This window comes from Mustela erminea, chromosome 5, assembly GCF_009829155.1.
Source record: "Mustela erminea isolate mMusErm1 chromosome 5, mMusErm1.Pri, whole genome shotgun sequence".
NCBI lineage: Eukaryota > Metazoa > Chordata > Mammalia > Carnivora > Mustelidae > Mustela > Mustela erminea.
The window spans coordinates 72,326,433-72,344,132 of NC_045618.1; the positions used below are offsets into that span (position 1 = coordinate 72,326,433).

Below are 17,700 nucleotides of genomic sequence, written 5' to 3' on the forward strand. Positions count from 1 at the left end.
TTTGCTACACTGTGGTTTATCTGCCAGGCCCCCGGTTGCTTCTGAAATGAGGCAGTTGCTGAGTGGCAGCTTTAGAGGGCACAGTAGAACACACAATGTACCATTTGAACAACAACTCCAGTGAGTTTCCCGTGATACGGTCAAGGGCAGCCTCTGCACTGGGAGTGCACCCCTGCACAGATTGTCTGGAAACCTCGAAGCCCAGCAGAGGGAGGTGGAGCGAGTACGACCTGCTGGCCACAAGCTAGCGTCGTGCACATCTGTGAGTTTGTGGATAGCCAGAGCCCCCGTGGAGACTCTCCTGGGCATGCATGGGGCAGGCCTGCTAGAAACCTGCCAACAAACATTCCCAGCCAGAAATGATCCCTACAACTCACCCCTGTATCTTGCTCTACAGTGCTTAAAGCATCTCCCTTGAACCTTCCTATGGGGTCTCCACAAAACTCAGGTGAGGTAGAAATGGGTATTCCTTCTTTCTCTGTAGATGAGGAAACAATGTCAGGGAGGTTAGGTGACTTGCCTATGGGTATACAGCTGATTGGGTGGGGACCTCCAACCCGCTGTGCCTGGAGGCAGGTGTCAGCAAAGTGGACACACGTTCATGACACCCGCCCTCAAAATGGTTAAATGGGCAGGAGGAGTGGAGGGAAGGGAGCCCAGGGGACCTGCAGCCCCAGTGAGCAGGGCAGGAACAAGGGCCAGTGGGCAGCAGGCTTGTTGTCAGCCGTGATTCTCTGTGGCTGAAAGGGTTACAAGAGACTGTCTAGCAGAGTGGGCACATGGAAATTGAACCGGAGAGAGTTCGGGCAGTGGGGGGACAGCACACACCCCAACTGGCCTGGGAGAGGGAAGCTAGTTCCATAGGGATGCCAAGGAGCAGGAGACAGATATCTCATGGGGATGTGTGCTGAGGAAAGGAGGCTACACAAAACTGAGCTGATCAAGTGGAAAAAGAAAGACAGGAGCAGCTAAAGCTGGGAGAGTGTGCTCCATCAAATTCTGGTGGGAAAAGTCACCCAAACCCCTCACCACCCTGCCTTGTGGGTTTGTTCAACAGAGCCGTTCAGGATGGAGACCTGCCTTCCCATGCATCTGCTGCCCGGACTCCTTCTGGAGTCAGCATATAAAATATTGCCATCAACCTCTCTTCTCTAATGCCTGTTTGAGAAGGAGCTCAACAGTCTGTAGCCCAAGGGGTAAGGCTGTCGGACTTTATGATCCAGAGGGCGGAGGCTGCCTGTGCTTGGGAGGACTGGAACAGGAGTGGTTGAAACCTGTAGCTGCTCCCCCTGTGCTATGCTCCATATGCCAACCACCTTTCAGAGCCTCTCAACAAGTATGGGAGCTAGATATGACTGTTACCTCTAGTTTGCAGATGGGCAGGCTGGGGTTCCAAGGTCCAGGACCTGGCCCAATGTCACCCTGACAGTAAATGGTGGACCTGGGATGATACCCTGGGGAAGACCTGCTGATGGCTCTGGAGGAGATGACAAGGGTGGCGCAGGTATTCCTTGGGCACAAACCAGAGGGACACCAGAGAATCCTATGTTATTCTCTGTGACCCTAGACTGTCTTAGTTCTTCTCCCCACAAACTTTGTCTTCTCTCATTTGTTCTGTGTTCCTTCTCATATAGGCTGAACTTGGGCTAGAATGGTGAGCTGAGAATCCTCGTTGAATGAATACATTTTCCTATCCCTAGGATACTTGCATTGTCCTTTCGCTGGCCATTTGCACTCACACACACACATTTTCCTGAGCACAAGCTCAAGCTTTTTGAGGCTCATGGGAAGAAACACCACTACCAGAACCACCCTTCCATGAAGCTCTTTCCCTGCACTGCAGCTTCAGAGGAACCAGTGGGAAGAGATGCCACTGCCTTGCACCTGCTTGTTTAGTTAGTAACAAAAGGTAATGTGGCTGTTTTCGAAAGCCTGGTGCAGAAAATCTGATTTTTAAAATCCTACATTTCTCTTAATGCCTGATCCTTTGGAGTTTTATCATATCAGTATCCCTCATCTTAAAGAGCCTTTCAATAGTTCAGACCCCAGTAATTGGAAGTGTGATATTGATTTTGATGTTGATTCATCAAAAAATCAAAACAAATGGTAGACCTGATGAATTACATGCTTTTGATGTGTTATTACCTCATTTGGGCCTACTGTGTATTGCAAGTCTTAGTTTGTTGATCTTATTTCTTGAATTATAACGCCATGTATAATAGCCATGTATAATACTTTATAATATTTGTAGCAATTGAAAATTATACAATATAATTCCTTTATTTTATTTTTTTAAAGATTTTATTTATTTATTTGACAGAGAGAGAGAGAACACAAGGAGGCAGAGAGGCAGGCAGAGAGAGTGGGGGGGAAGCAGGCTCCCTGCTGACCATAGAGCCTGCTGCGGGCCTCAACCACAGGACCCTGAGCAGAGGCTTAACCCACTGAGCCCTGCAGGTGCCCAAAATAGAATTCCTTTAAAAATAACCTACAATTTTGACTTTTCACAAAATTACCAGAAATTTTCCATAATTAATAACAAATTTCAAATTAGTGGTTTTCCTTATTTGCATTTCTGGAAGATTGTCCATAGAGTCGAATTGTAAATGTTATTCTCCCAATGGCATGTATAATCAGTCTCACAAGGGCCTCTCAAGAGCCTGAAAGGAAAGCAGCTGGTGGCTATTCTAGGACCCTGACTCTGACTGCAACTGCCTTTCCCATCTTACCACCTACTACTGCCTGTCTACCACCCCTGCTGAGCCACACTCCTCAGAAGTCAGTCCTAGATCCACCATGAATTTTCACACCTCTATTTCTTTCACTCAAGTTGTTCCCTCACCCAGAATGTCCTTCCTTGTCTTTCTTTTCTTAAAAAAATTTATTTATTTATTTATTTGACAGAGGGAGAGAGAGAGAGCGCGCGCACAAGTAAGCAGAGTGGCAGGCAGAGAGAGCGGGAGAAGCAGGCTCCCCACCGAGCAAGCAGGGACCCCGCTGCAGAACTCGATCCCAGGACCCTGGGATCATGACCTAAGCCAAAGGCAGCCACTTGACCAACTGAGCCACCCAGGTGCCTCTGTCTTTCTTTTCTATACAAAATTTTCCCCGTGTGTTCAAAGCCCAGCTCAAATATCTCATTTTCTGGTAAGCCTTCTCTACCCCCTCTCCCATCCAAACAGAACTGTTTTCTCCTTTGGTCAGGTCACCTCCCCACCATTTCTCCAGACAATTATTTACCTACTCATCTCTCTCACTAGACCCAGAGTTCCGTAACAGTAGGCTGTGGACTATTTCTTTGGCATATTCAGCATCCTTGCTGGAAAAATAATTTGGATGTGGCCCAGAAAATAATTTGGATATGGCCCATTTTCTGTATCACAGAAAATGGATACACCCAAGACAGAAGACTAAACTTTGAGTGTGTACAGAGAATGAAATTCCATGAGATTTCTTTAATCCTTTTCACGGGATAACTGTTTTGAAGCAGTTTAATGGTACTGTAGGGGATATTTCTGAATTGTAACTGTGAAGTCAGTGAAAGGGGGATGCTGAGCCCCTGGTAAAGGAAACTGGTGCAGCCACCGCTCCTCTGGTTGAGATGGAAGGGGGTTCGGGGAGGAGGCTGAAGTAACAGAGTGGAAAAGAAGATGCCGAGGGGCTGAATTTGGGCGGGGACACTGAAACAAGCTGGAGGCAGGGCAGTCAGCCTCACCCAGATGAAGTACGTAGGTGGGGTCGCTGGGTTTCAGAGGAGAGAAAGATGCTGTGTTTGTCCTTGCTAAGTCTGGGTGGTGACTGGTCCATACATGCTCAGTCAAATACAGGGATGCTATCAAATCAAGGGACACAAATCAAGGCTGGGTGAGAACAGAAAGGAACAGATTCAGGGCTGTGAGCTTTTCAGAACAGATGACACCTCCTCCATCTTGAGGGTACTGGTAACCGTCCAATGCAGAGGGGGGCAGGGGAGGGGCAGATGTGGAGCTGCAGGCCGCCCCCTCTGGCAAGTGATGGTCCTTCACGCTCGCCCACTCTGCTCCTGATTATCCTCCTGGCACCAGGAAGAGAAAATAGAACTGGGGTGTTTATTTGCTTTTACTTTACACCTCCATACCCATGCTGTGACAGAAAAATCCCTATTAGTTTGCACTGGACCAGCTTCATGGCTGTTAGGGTTAGAATACGTTTAAAGCACCACTTTACCTGGGAATAGCCTGTTCTGTGTACACACACATACACATATCATAAACCCATGTTGCAAATTTCCGGCTATGCTTCTCAAACTTCAGCTTTAGAATCACTTCCAGAGCTTGTAAAAATACAGATTCCTGGGCTCCACCTCAGAGTTTCTGAATCAGTAGGACTTCTAACAGGTTCCCAAGTGATGCTGGGCATAGGTATGGGGGGAAGAATTGCAAATGAACCTTACCTAAAAATTTTTATAACAGGTTTGTTTATTTTATGGGTATGGGTGAAGCAATTTTGAAATTATTTTAGATATAAGATTGAGTAAAAGTAAGTATGGGTGGTGGAGAAAGAAAGAAAGAGAGAGATGTTACGGATGCCAGGGTTCTTACTGTAGAGCAAAGGGGTTACAAATACTGCAATAAAGTTAGACAAATGAACGAGTAGTGGGAGCAGCAGAGGGAAAAGCAGGCTCCCTGCTGAGCAAGGACCCCCCCCAATGCGGGACTGGATTCCAGGACCCTGGGATCATGACCAGAGCCAAAGGAAGACGCTTAACCAACTGAGCCACACAGGTGCCTAGCAATAAAGTATTTTTAATTAAGGTATGCACCTTTCATAGACATAATGGTACTCCACACTTAATAGTGTAGTATAAACATAACTTTTATATGCACTGAAACCAAATAATTCATTTGACTCACTTTATTGCTATATTTGTCTTATTGCAGTGGTCTGAGTCTGAACTCACAATAACTCCAAATATGTACAAATATGGAATAGGAGAAGGCAAGAAAAAATTCAGTGGGTATAGTTTGCAATTGGATACAGAGGTATTCGTGTGAACTCATGATTTTTAAATTTGTACACAAGCATGTTTATGTATATATTATATATATATATATGTGAATATATATGTATATTTGCATGTATGTGTATAAATAAGCACACATATATTTCCTGTATTTTTCGGGGGGATCCCAAAACAAAGTCACCCTGGCACTACCCCTAGTGCCCAGGACTTCTTGGTCTCTAACAACATTCCCCACCATAATACATCAGGGCTCATTAAAGTGGTAGATTGAAGAGTTGGACAGAGCAGGTAACAGATGAGCTTTGTACATCTTATTATAACACCAGAAAGTTAAAAAAAAATGTCCCAAGAACACAGGAGCCAGATTAAAGGGTCCCCCACTGGTCAAATCCCCACTGGGATAATTTGAGCACTGAAGAAGGTGAGTACAGTAATGAATTATAAAGCATTGGGGGGAAAAAGTAATGTCTGAGTTTATACTGATAATAAGTGGAAGAATCAATGAAAGGGAAGGGAGGTCTTGCCAATGAAGAAAGCTGAGAGCTATCTGCTAAACCTGGCAGGACTGCTGGAGATGGAGACTCATTTTGATAAAGACTAGATCAGGTAAGAATCAGTAGATTCTTAATCTAAATCTAAATCCATGGGGAATTTTGAAAAGAAATAGGGTTTTGCAGCACCTTAAAGTATCTCCCCACAAACTGCTTATTAGTTGTAAAAAAGGGAAAAAAAAATACCAACTCACAAGTGATTATACAGCGGAGAAACTTAGCAATAGCTTGACTGGGTGATTGAAATGAACTCACCAGTCAAGGGAGGGACAGACAGACATTGGGCCTCTAGATGTGATCCTTGAGAAGGACACACCTCACCCATGCAGCTTTCTGGGTAAGAAAGCATCACCTCAATCCTTTCATGTGGAAACATCCATCAAACACAAAATGAGAGGGGCGCCTGGGTGACTCAGTGGATCAAAGCCTCTGCCTTTGTCTTGGGTCATGATCCCAGGGTCCTGGGATCAAGCCCTGGATCGAGCCTTGCATCGGGCTCTCTGCTCAGCAGGGAGCCTGCTTCTTCCTCTCTCTCTGCCTGCCTCTCTGCCTACTTGAGATCTCTCTCTGTCAAATAAATAAATAAAATATAACAAAACAAAACAAAACAAAAACACAAAATGAGAAATATCTTTTTTTCAAAAAGTGGGGATTGGGGACATGTGGGTGGTTTTTGGTTAAGCATCTGCCTTCGGGTCAAGTCATCTCTCAGGGTCCTTGGGATGGAGGCCCCAATCGGGCTTCCTGCTCAGCGGGAAGCCTGCTTCTCTCCCTTTGCCTGCTGATCCCCCTACTGGTGCGCTCTCTTTCTCTCTCTCTCTCTCTCTCTCTCTCTCTCTCTGGTAAATAAATAAAAATTTTAAAAAGTAGGGATCTGATTCACAGACCTGTACCCCTGGGGCTAATAATACAATATATGTTAATAAAAAAATAAAAATAAACAGTGGGGATCATATGCTGCCAACATGTCGGTATTATAAAAGGCAAAGAAAGACTGTGGAATTGTTTCAGATCAAAGAAGAAAGGAGATATGACAGCTCACCTCAGGACAGGATCCTGTCTTGGAGAAGAATAATGCTATATAGGACATTACTGGGTAAACTAATGAAAGTGAACTTTAGTTGCATAAGGGATAGCCTTACTCCTGGAAATACACAAAGGGACCAGATGGATGTAGCTTACCCTCAAATGGTCCATGACAAAAATTTCTCTGTGTGTATGTGTATGTACATGAGAAAGAGACAGAGAGCAAGCATGAACAGTTGACCATGTGTGCACGTATGATAAAGCAAATGGGGTAAAATGCTAACAGCTGGTCAACCAGTCCTGTTAACAATTGGGAAAATGGTATACGGATGTTCTTTGGACTATTTTTTTAAAAAAAACTTGAAATAATTTCCAAAAAAATTTTTTTTTAAATCAAGCTTTTGGATAATAATTAATGACACTGTCAGGCACTTGGGTGGCTCACTGGGTTAAGCCTCTGCCTTTGGCTCAGGTCATGATCTCAGGGTCCTGGGATCAAGCCCTGCATCGGGCTCTCTGCTCAGCAGGGAGCCTGCTTCCTCCTCTCTATCTCCCTGCCTCTCTGCCTATTTGTGATCTCTCTCTCTGTCAAATAAGTAAATAATAAAATTTAAAAAAATATTTAATGACACTGTCAATTGTAAATTCTCTATGAGCTCAATTTTGTGAAAAATAAAAATTTCATGTATCTCTATCTTTGTACTTTTATGTATTTATTTAAAAGATTTTACTTATTTGGTGTGTCCACGAGAGAGAGAACGCACAAGCAGGAGGAGGGGCAGAAGGAGAGGGGAAAGCAGACTCCCCGCTGAGCAGGGAGCCCAACACAGGGCTCTATCCCAGGACCCTGGGATCACGACCCCAGTGGAAGGCAGATGCCTAACTGACTGAACCACCCAGACACTCCCCTATTTTTTTTTCTTTAAACGTCTTTATTTTATAGAGGGATAGTGTGTGTGTGTGTGTGTGTGTGTGTGTGTGCACGCGTATGCGTGTGTCTGAGCAGCTGGGGTGGGGGGGGGCGTGTGGCAAAGGAAAAGGGTGAGAGAAACTCAAGCAGGCTCCACCCTGAGTGCACAGCCCCACCTGGGACTTGATGTTAAGATCCTGAGATCAGGACCTGAGCTGAAACCAAGAGCCAGGTGCTTAACCAACTGTACCACCAGGTGCCCCTATCTTTGTACTTTTAAAAAGCTAGAAGGAAACAAGCCAGAAAATCACAGGTACCATCTCTGGTTTATGGAGTGGATAATTTGAGTTTGTTGTATGGTTTATAATGTTTCATATTTTCCAAAGCTTCTACATCTAGCATGTATTACTTTAATAACTAGAGAAAAATTATTTTTAAAGTAGTAAAACAAATAATCAGTAATGTTTTTTGTAAAATGTTTCCGACTGCTGTGTCATTCATTAGAGCAGAGGGAACTGTCTTTGTCCTTCTGTGTCCATCTCTTCTGTCCTGCAAATCACAAACATCCTGTCTATTCGTATCTGCTAAATGAATGCATGCTGGTCATGAGCTGTTTGGGAGGGAGAGGGATGACAGAATTATCAGGGATTTTTATTGTCTCCATTATTCTTTTATGTATTTTCAAATGTTCTACCATAAATTTAATAATATGGGATTTTTAATTTAAAAGTTATAAATTAGTATGTATGTATCATCCCACTGAGGAAAGATTAGAAGGATATTCATGAAAAGGGGGGGTTATCTCTGAGTGGGGGTTTTATGGGTGATTCTTGTCATCCTTTTCCTTGATTAACATTAATACTTTATTTTTTAAAAGATTTTATTTATTTACTTGACAGAAAGGGAGAGAGAGAGCACAAACAGGGGGTGTGGCAGGCAGAGGGAGAAGCAGGCTTCCCACTGAGCTGAGAGCCCAACTCAGGGCTCAATCCCAGGACCCCGGGATCACAACTTGAGCTGAAGGCAGACGCTTAACTGACTCAGCCACCCAGGTGCTCAAACATTAATACTTTACAAGGGAGTTTTGTTTTATTTTGTTTTTTTGAGATAATTAGAATTAAAAAGCATAAGATACAGAGCGCCTGGATGGCTCAGTCGTGTCTGTCTTCAGCTCAAGTCATGATCCCAGGATCCTGGGATTGAGCTGCATCAGGCTTCTGCTTACCAGGGAGTCTGCTCCTCCCTCTGACCCTCTTCCTGCTTGTATTTGTTGTCTCTCTCAAATAAATAAATAACATAAAATCTTTTAAATAAAATAAGACACAGAGTTATTGGACACAGTAGGAAGGCACCACATCGTAAAAAACATATTTACTGGGGTGCCTGAGTGGCTCAGTGGGTTAAAGCGTCTGCCTTCAGCTCAGGTCATGATCTCAGGGTCCTGGGATCGAGCCCCACATCCAGCTCTCTGCTCAGCAGGGAGCCTGCTTCCTTTTCCTCCTCTCTCTTTCCCTCTCTCTGTCTGCCTCTCTGCCTACTTGTGATCTCTATCTGTCAAATAAATAAATAAAATCTTTAAAAAAACATATTTACTAAAGCTATGTCAGGACAAATGCAGGATCTAAGAATATATATATATATTCTTAGATATATATACATATATCTATGTATATATACATAGATATCTAAGAATATATATATATATAGTACTATATATATAGTACTATATATGTGTATATATACACATATATAGTACAATAACTAACTCACTGAAAAAAAAATTCATTGTGTTGAAGGTAGTGTTCTAAAATGATACAATAGTTATATTTGGGTATTGTATTTTTTTTAAGATCTTTTATATATTTGAGAGAGAGAGAGAGAAGTCAGCGGGAGAAGCAGACTCCCTGCCAAGCAGGGAGCCCCATGTGGGACTCGATCCTAGGACTCCAGGATCATGACCCAAGCCGAAGGCAGACATTTAACCAACTGAGCCACCCAGGCACCCAGGTATTGTATTATTTTAAAGTAGGGAGGCAAGGTGGTAGATAAGCTTAAATTTTGAACAACTTTCCTATATTAAGTTGTCTTTCATGAAAGAGCTGGATAAAGGAACCTCCACTGAAGCACTTGAGACCACGTTCAACATACCCGGAAGGGTGGTCACCCTGTGCTACTCCTTAATTGCAATATTCAGATAATTTCACTGGGCAGCACCTTGCCGAGTATGTAAATACATTTCTAGGAAAGCAACTGTTGGTAAACAGAGCAGAATAAAGGAAACAAGAAGCATTCACTCTTCTTCCTAGAAGTTCTTATTTGGAAAAAAAAAATACCTAAGAAACTGGTAACAAGGGTTGCCTCTAGAAAGAGGGGCTGGGTACTGAGGAATAGATTATGAGAACTTCGTTTTCTCTATCTACCATTCTATGTTGTTTAACTTTCAAAACATGATGTGCACATAGCACATACTCAAAAATAAACATTAATTTAAAATAATTCTTAAAAAAACTGGGGTTCATGGGGCAACAACTATGTAAACTAGATTAGAGAAAAACAAAATTTGACATTGGAGGGGTTTGTTCTTATCCCAAACTAATGTGAAAGTCACAAAATCCAAGACTTGGCAACACCTGCCCGCCCTCCAACATATTTGTGCTTCCATCCTCTGCGTATTGGCTTTGCTCACAGAGAGAGGGCTCCTGCCCTACTGTTACAGGGGACTGCTTTTGTTTTTCTAGTAGCAGGAACAGATTTGGGCTAACCTTGGACACTAGTTCTTCAAGGCTCATGTGGGCCCAATGCAGGCAGCTGGCTGGAATGAAAGCACGCATCACTATCCACCAGCACTGGGAAGTAAAAACAAGACCCAATGGACTGAACCCACAATCGTCACCTCATTAGCATGATGCTGACATCATGTCTCCCCCACACAACCACGCTATGGCTAAAGGTATATCCAAGCACCCAGCTTTCTAAATCAAAACCACAGGAGTCTGTTCCTCTCTCATTTTTGTTCTCCACAACGTCTTCCCAATTTTACTTTAGATAGATCTCTCAAATTTTGCCCACCCATTTTCTCCACCTCTTCTGAAAATGACACACAATCAGACTCTCATAATCTATTTCCACCCCATCCTAGCTAGTTTCTTGTTATTGCTCTTCTATTATCTCACTCAAGTTTTCTTTCAAAAGCATACATCATCTGACAACTTCATTCCACTATATATTATATCAGGATCTATCTATATGTATCTATTTTTCTACCTATAAAGTTATGGAACTATAGATTACTCCAGAAAAATGGTAAAATAACTAAAGGGGCAAAAAAAAAAGGCCACCTGCCCTTAAATTATCAATATCAATGTCCTAATTTTCAACTTGGAGTAATATTAGAATCACCTGGGAATTTATTTATGTGAGAGAAAGAGCAAGAGCTTGCAGGTGGTTATGCTTATTGGGGGTGGGATGGGGGGAAGGGCAGGAGAGAATCCTCAGCAGACTCCCCCAGGAACAAGAAGCCAGGAGCTGAAGGTAGGGCTCCATGTGGGGGGATGGTTGGGGGTACTGGGGGGCTTGATGCTGGGCTTTACTTGGGGCTTGTCAATCTCATGCTCCGTGAGAGCATGACTTGGGTTGAAACCAAGAATTGGACACTCAATTGACTGAGCCATGCAGGCACCCCTCATCTGGCAAGCTTTTTAACCAACACATAATCTTCTTCCCACCCTTCCTCCACCAATCTGATTTGCACTCTTAGAGGAATAGAAAACCCTCTTCCCTCTCCTCCCCAGCACTGAAACCCTGGAGAACACTTTTGCTGTTGTTGTTTTTAAGATTTTATTTATTTTCGAGAGAAAGAGAGCGTGCTCATGAGCCAGGGGAAGGGGCAGAGGGAGAAGCAGACTCTTCGCTGAGCAGGGAGCCTGATGAGGGACTTGATCCCAGGACCCTGGGATCATGGACAGAGCCGAAGGCAGACACTTAACCCACTGAGCCACCTAGGTGCCTGAGAACACCTTTGTTATCGACGGAAAAGTATTATGTCACTTAGCTATGCTAGGAAGAAACAAGCTTTCAGCTATATAGTAATTCAGATTCTAGAAATCTTCAGCAGAACATATTTCAACCAGGGCCTCCACACATACTGCTGTTCCTTCTGTCTGTGGACCTCTTCTTCCATTTCTGACTCAAGTCCTATTCATTTTCCAGATCTTCAAAACTGTCCTTTCATCACACCCTAAACTTCTCTTTATTGGCACACACACACATACACACACAAAACAATCAAGAAGGAAACGAACAGCTATTTGTCTCTCTTCCCCACTAGACAGTGAATCTTAAGGGACAAGTCGGCTGTATATACCTTCTCCAGTACTGAGCACATCAGTGTTGTAGCTGGTACTCGAATGAAAAACAAACCTCTCTTTCCATATCTAATGAAATTTCTTCTCTCACTTTTCTTTCAAAGTTTTTATTTAAATTCCAATTAGTTACACACAGTGTAATACTAGTTTGGGGTGTACAATAGTGATTGAACACTTGCATACATCACCCTGTGCTCGTCACGGCAAGTGCACTCCTCCATCCCCATCGCCTACTTCATCCTTTCCCGGCTCGCTCCCCTCCGATAACCAGCAGTTCGTTCTCTATAGGTAAGGGTCTGTTTCTTGATTTGTCCCTCTTTTTTCCCCGTTGCTCATTTTTTTTGTTTCTTAAATTCCACATAGGAGTGAAATCATATGGTATTTGTGTTTCTCTGACTGACTTATCTCACTTAGCATAATATGCTCTGGCTCCAACCAGGTCATTGCAAATGGCAAGATTTCTTTTTTTTTTTTTAAAGATTTTATTTATTTGTTTGACAGAGAGAGATCACAAGCAGGCAGAGAGAGAGAGAAGGAAGGAGGCTCCCGGCCGAGCAGAGAGCCCGATGCGGGGCTTGATCCCAGGACCCTGGGATCATGACCTGAGCCGAAGGCAGCAGCTTAACCCACTGAGCCACCCAGCCGCCCCAATTTCATTCTTTTTTTATGGCTGAGTAATATTCCATTGTATGTGCGTACCACATCTTCCTTTAAAAAATATTTTATTATTTATTTTTAGAAAGAGAGAAAGAGTGTGCAAGTGGGTGGGGGATGGGTAGAGGGAGAGAGAGTATGCTAACCAGGTTCCATGCCCAGTGTGGAGCCTGGTGCAGGGCTCAATCTCGTGACCCTGAGATCATGACCTGAGATGAAATCAAGAGTCGGATGCTTAACTAACTGAGCCACCCAGGCACCCTCATGTCGCTTCTTTGTTGTCCATTCATCAGTTGATGGACACTTGGGTTGTTTCCGTAATTTGGCTCTTGTATAAAGTGCTGTGATAAACTCCTCTTTTCACTTCTTATGTCCTGTCCACAACTGGCAGAACATAATTTCTAGGAGGGCTGATGTTTGGTGTGTGGCTAGGAACTGTGTATAAATGCTGCTGGGTTTGTCCGGTCCAAGCTGTTTGGGTTGGAGAGCCAAGAAAAAAAACTTTTCCTCCCCAATGTTAAAATTAAAAATATTTACCTCCAGGAACAATACTGGATATTTAAGATAAGAAGCCTAGTAACAAAATGAACATTTGTGAGGGCAGCATCCAACAAAAGAACAGCAACATCACTGGCTTTTCAAGCTACTTATCTTCTGACCTTCCCCAACTGGGAATAACTCTGAAATCTGAGTTTATTATTCATTTGTTTTTTGAAAATAGCTTTACCACATTCTTAAGTATCTCCAAACAATAAATTGTTCAGCACTGTTTGCTTTTGAGCTTTGGAAAAGTGGTATTGTTTTGATGTGTGATTGTCCATGGCTTTTCTTTTAATTCAACTATGTTCCTAAGACTTGTATATAGCTGTTGTCCATTCATTTGCATTGCAGTATACTACTACATTACATGAATATATCACAATTTATATGTCCTTGTCAGTGAACGCTTGGGATGTTTCTGGCTTCTTTGCTCTTATGACCAATTCTGCTACAGTCTTGTAGACATCTCCAGCAGCATCTGTGAGTTTACCTAGGGTATATGCCAAAGAGTAAAACCACTAGATAGGTGTAGGTTCAGGGTTATGAAACAATGCCAAATTATCTTTTGAAGCAATGGTCCAAATTTACATTCCCAACCAGCCAGCAGTGTACAAATTCCTGTTGATTCAAATCCTCACCAATAGCTTGTATTATTAGGACATGGGAATTGGAATGTCAGACTGTAGCATTTTTGTGCCAGAAGGTGGCACTCCTGACGGGACGGGCTGCTTTCTCTTGACCAGGTGACAGTAGAGCCTGACCTGAGACCTTGCCCAAGAAATGAGCCCCTGAAGCTTACACTTCATTGAATCCTGACTTTGGGACAGTGCACTAAATAGAGACAAAAGACTTTGCGGTGGATACACAGGCATCCCAGAAGGCAATCAATCATAGAATGTGGGACCTGGAAGGGCCCTAAGGCCAAATCCTTCATTCTATATTTAAGGAGACTAAGGGCCCAGACAGGGTAAATGACAAGTTCTCTTAGCTAATTAGTCTGAGAACTTGTCTCGGGGGCTTTTGGTTCTTAGTCCAGGGTTTTTAACTTTAATTTGTTTGGTTATTTTAGTAATATAAAATGCCATAACCTGATTAAATTAATAATAACTGTAAGTATCCAAGTAATTGCCAATTTATTTATTTATTTAAAAATATTTTATTTATTTATTTGACAGACAAAGGTCACAAGTAGGCAGAGAGGCAGGCAGAGAGAGAGAGAGGGGAAGCAGGCTCTTTACTGAGCAGAGAGCCGGATGTGGGACTTGATCCCAGGACTCTGAGATCATGACCTAAGCTGAAGTCAGAGGGTTAACCCACTGAGCCACCCAGGCACCCCGCCAATTTATTTTTTAAACGTAGTGGTTTGACTTGTGTAACTGATGAATATAGTAACTTTAAAGTCTTTGCTTATGAGGCAAACAGGGATAATATTTAAGTCCAATGAGATAAATAGGGGAAAGATGTAATCTCCACAATTATGATTTTCAGTATGCAAATTTAAAAGGGCTAAAAGACACCTATCTCCTGGTGAAAATAATCTTCAGTTTTATGACTGACCATCTTCATCCTTGATTATCCTCCCCACCCTGGACAAATGCTGAGCACCACCTTAGGAAGCCATTTTTATGAGGAAGGCAAGCTTCAGATCCAGTTGTTTCAATTCATCTCTCTCTAATGAGCTCTCATAATCAAGCTACCATAAGAGGCTGGGAATTATTTGTGGGCGTTATGGTAAAATAGCCTTAGTAACTTGAGGGTTTATAACCTTAGATGACTTTACATGAGAATGTAGAAAAATACTGAAAAAAGGCCGATTTGCATCTGAGGTATACTTAGCAATCTTCAGAGTGTGCATAACAATCAAACATGGCAGGATTCCATGCAGAGGAATCTGTCTCTGGAGTCAAAGGCAGTAAAAGTGGATTTAGGGAAGGGGAGAAGGACTGCTTACTTGGAAGGGAGCTTCTGTGAAGGGAGGTGGCCTCAGAATCCTTCAGAAGACATTTTCATTCTGGAGCTGCTGACTTCAGGAATTCCCTCCCCAGCCCCACCCTGCCTAGCTCCTCCTCATGCTGAGACTCCATTTACCACATAAAAATATCTTTTGGTTTAACAATGTCTGTAGGCTGGCAATAAAGGCTTTCTGTGAGGTGTCCTTTTTAAATGGGGGAGCTGCTTACTATTTTGGGGTGGGGGGCTTAGAAGGAAAGAAGACCAAGAAATTTTGCTGGGACTGCAGACCGAACTACTGAGGTGATCTTGGTTCCGGTTTTCCTCCTAGCAGTCATTTTAATCAGCACTTCCCCTACTTAATGAGCTTGCAGTGCCATTACATAATCACCCGGCTCGCTGGATTAATGATGAAAAGAGGAACTGATTTTTCCAGTTGCATCATTTGAAGTAAATGTTAACTTTCTTTCTGAGTCCTTAGTTAACCGCATTAGTGTGACAAATATGTCTTTGTCTAGCATAAGTAATTAGAATTTAATCACTTTAACTGCATCTTAATTATCCTAAATGAATTGGAAGGACATTTAATAGCAAAGATTAAATTGCCTTAATGAACGATTTTTGTGACTCCATCAATACTTGAATCCCGTTAGCCACTCCTCTCACGAACTTCACCTGCAGTGAGCATGGCGGTCACTAGGTGGCGCGCTTCGCTCGTTTATTTATTTAATTTCCGGGGCCATTGATCTGTTTCAGGAGACAACAGGAAAGAAAGCGAAAATCTCATAGTTTATTGTGTTCTTTTGATAACCTCTCTTTGGGACTATGAGATCATCACCAGATGCAAAAACGAAAGTAGTGATTTCAGAAACTGTTGATTCTGAGTACCCTATGGCATATGCAAAGGAAGATGAGAGACACCGGATAAGTGGAAACACCTAGTGTTTGAGGGAAATTCTAAGTTGTCCTCTGGATGACTGCCAATTTATACACAGAGTTTTAGTTAATTTATTATTTTTTGTGTACAAAGTCCTAAAACGTGAGTAGCAGGCAAGCTTGGGATAGCAAGACAGGCAATGATCTGAAGCAAAGAAATCTAACTGTTGTGCAAATGAAGATCTCAGAACACCAATGCCTAAAAATATGGGAGGTTTGGGTCTTTGGGCCCTCCTCCAGGCAGGAGTTCCAATGGGCCAGTCCTACCCAGAGAACACATCCAATGATTGGGTCTTGCCCAACAATAATTGTTTAAGTGAACAAATGGACAGGGAGACCTCGGTTGCATGTCTAGCTCTCATACTGCCCTACATTGCCTCTGGCTGCTTCTTCAAAAGACAGCAATAAAAGTTCTCTCTTATGAGTCTTGAGTAAAAAACAAATAAGTTTCCATAAGTAACCTTCCTTGTGAGTCGCAAAGGAATATACACACTCTCCACTAGCAAGACCTTTACTATGCAGACACTTTCTAGATCAGGTGTTTATGACAATAAATCTGACACCTCCACATTCTAGGTCCACTGACCTGGTGGACCCATACTAGTAGGCACAGGGTGGAAAGTAAGAGCGTTCTGTGCTTTGAGCTGGGCAAGCTGACTTCAGGGTATCACTGCTTTCCAGTTGTGTTACCAGAGATAAGTTATGTAAACTTAGTGAACATAGAAAGAGGGAAAATAATAGTAACTACCACATAAACTAGTGGTTCCCCAACTTGGCTGCTCAATTAAATCACATCAGAGCTTTTAAAAATCCCAATGCCTAGGTCAGGCCCTGGATTTTAGCTAGAAATCATATTTGTAAAGGTCCCTAAGTGATTCAAAAGTGGAGCAAGATTTGGGAGCCACTGAAATAGAATATTAAATTAGATCATATATGTCCCAGTACAGTACCCGACTAATAGGATGTACAGAACAGATATAAGTTCTTTCCTTATCAATTGCCATGACAAACGGGATGGGTAGTATTTCAGGGACTGGTTCTGTTCAGCTGGGAGGTTTACCAGATTGTCTCATCTAAAGGAGAAGAAAGATTCTAGAAGCTAGTATTTTTCCAACTTTATGATAATGTAACACTTTTTGGGAGAAACACAAAGTAGATGATTCTACAGCAAGACTCAGTAATAAAACATAAGTTCCTATGTTTGCATCAAATCATTAGACTGCCTTGTGATTGGTCTAGTCACATAATCCAATCCTATCACTTCAGGAGGAAATTAAACCTCTTAGTATTAAGTTATTTGTCACAAAATAAAAACCCGTGAAAATCTATTGATAGAAGACAGGAATTTATGATTGTGCAATAAATTCACAAACATAAGAAATCAGTTTTTTCGTTTTACTGAACATTATGAGGCTGACACTTCTCATGTAGAAATAATGTGGTTTTCTTCTCCCAAAGGTGCTTATTCATCTTATTTAAATAGAGACATAAAGAAAATAGCATTTAATGAATACTTGTTGAATGCTTTTGTCAGAATTATGAGAAATCTATCCTAACTACCATGAGTTCTATAAGACCCTTCGTTTTACTGAACATTATGAGGCTGACACTTCTCATGTAGAAATAATGTGGTTTTCTTCTCCCAAAGGTGCTTATTCATCTTATTTAAATAGAGACATAAAGAAAATAGCATTTAATGAATACTTGTTGAATGCTTTTGTCAGAATTATGAGAAATCTATCCTAACTACCATGAGTTCTATAAGAC

General features: G+C 42.3%; 1 protein-coding gene across 5 annotated transcripts in view; it reads right to left on the reverse strand.

Moving 5' to 3' along the window:
* Nucleotides 1-17,700, reverse strand: part of ONECUT1 (one cut homeobox 1) — a 44,008-nt gene that overhangs the window by 18,623 nt on the left and 7,685 nt on the right. The window contains exons 2-3 of one of the 5 annotated variants that reach the window (XM_032343773.1): nucleotides 10,252-10,335; nucleotides 3,040-4,054 (exon numbers count right to left, since the gene is read on the reverse strand). The exons of 1 other annotated variant lie outside the window; for it this stretch is intronic. In XM_032343773.1, the coding sequence (XP_032199664.1) occupies nucleotides 10,268-10,335 (68 nt within the window). In that variant the 3' untranslated portion in view covers nucleotides 3,040-4,054; nucleotides 10,252-10,267. Of the gene's footprint in view, nucleotides 1-3,039; nucleotides 4,055-10,251; nucleotides 10,336-12,769; nucleotides 13,538-14,375; nucleotides 15,745-17,700 lie in introns of those variants that run through there. 3 more of the 5 variants (XM_032343776.1, XM_032343772.1, XM_032343775.1) reach the window with 3 other exon arrangements.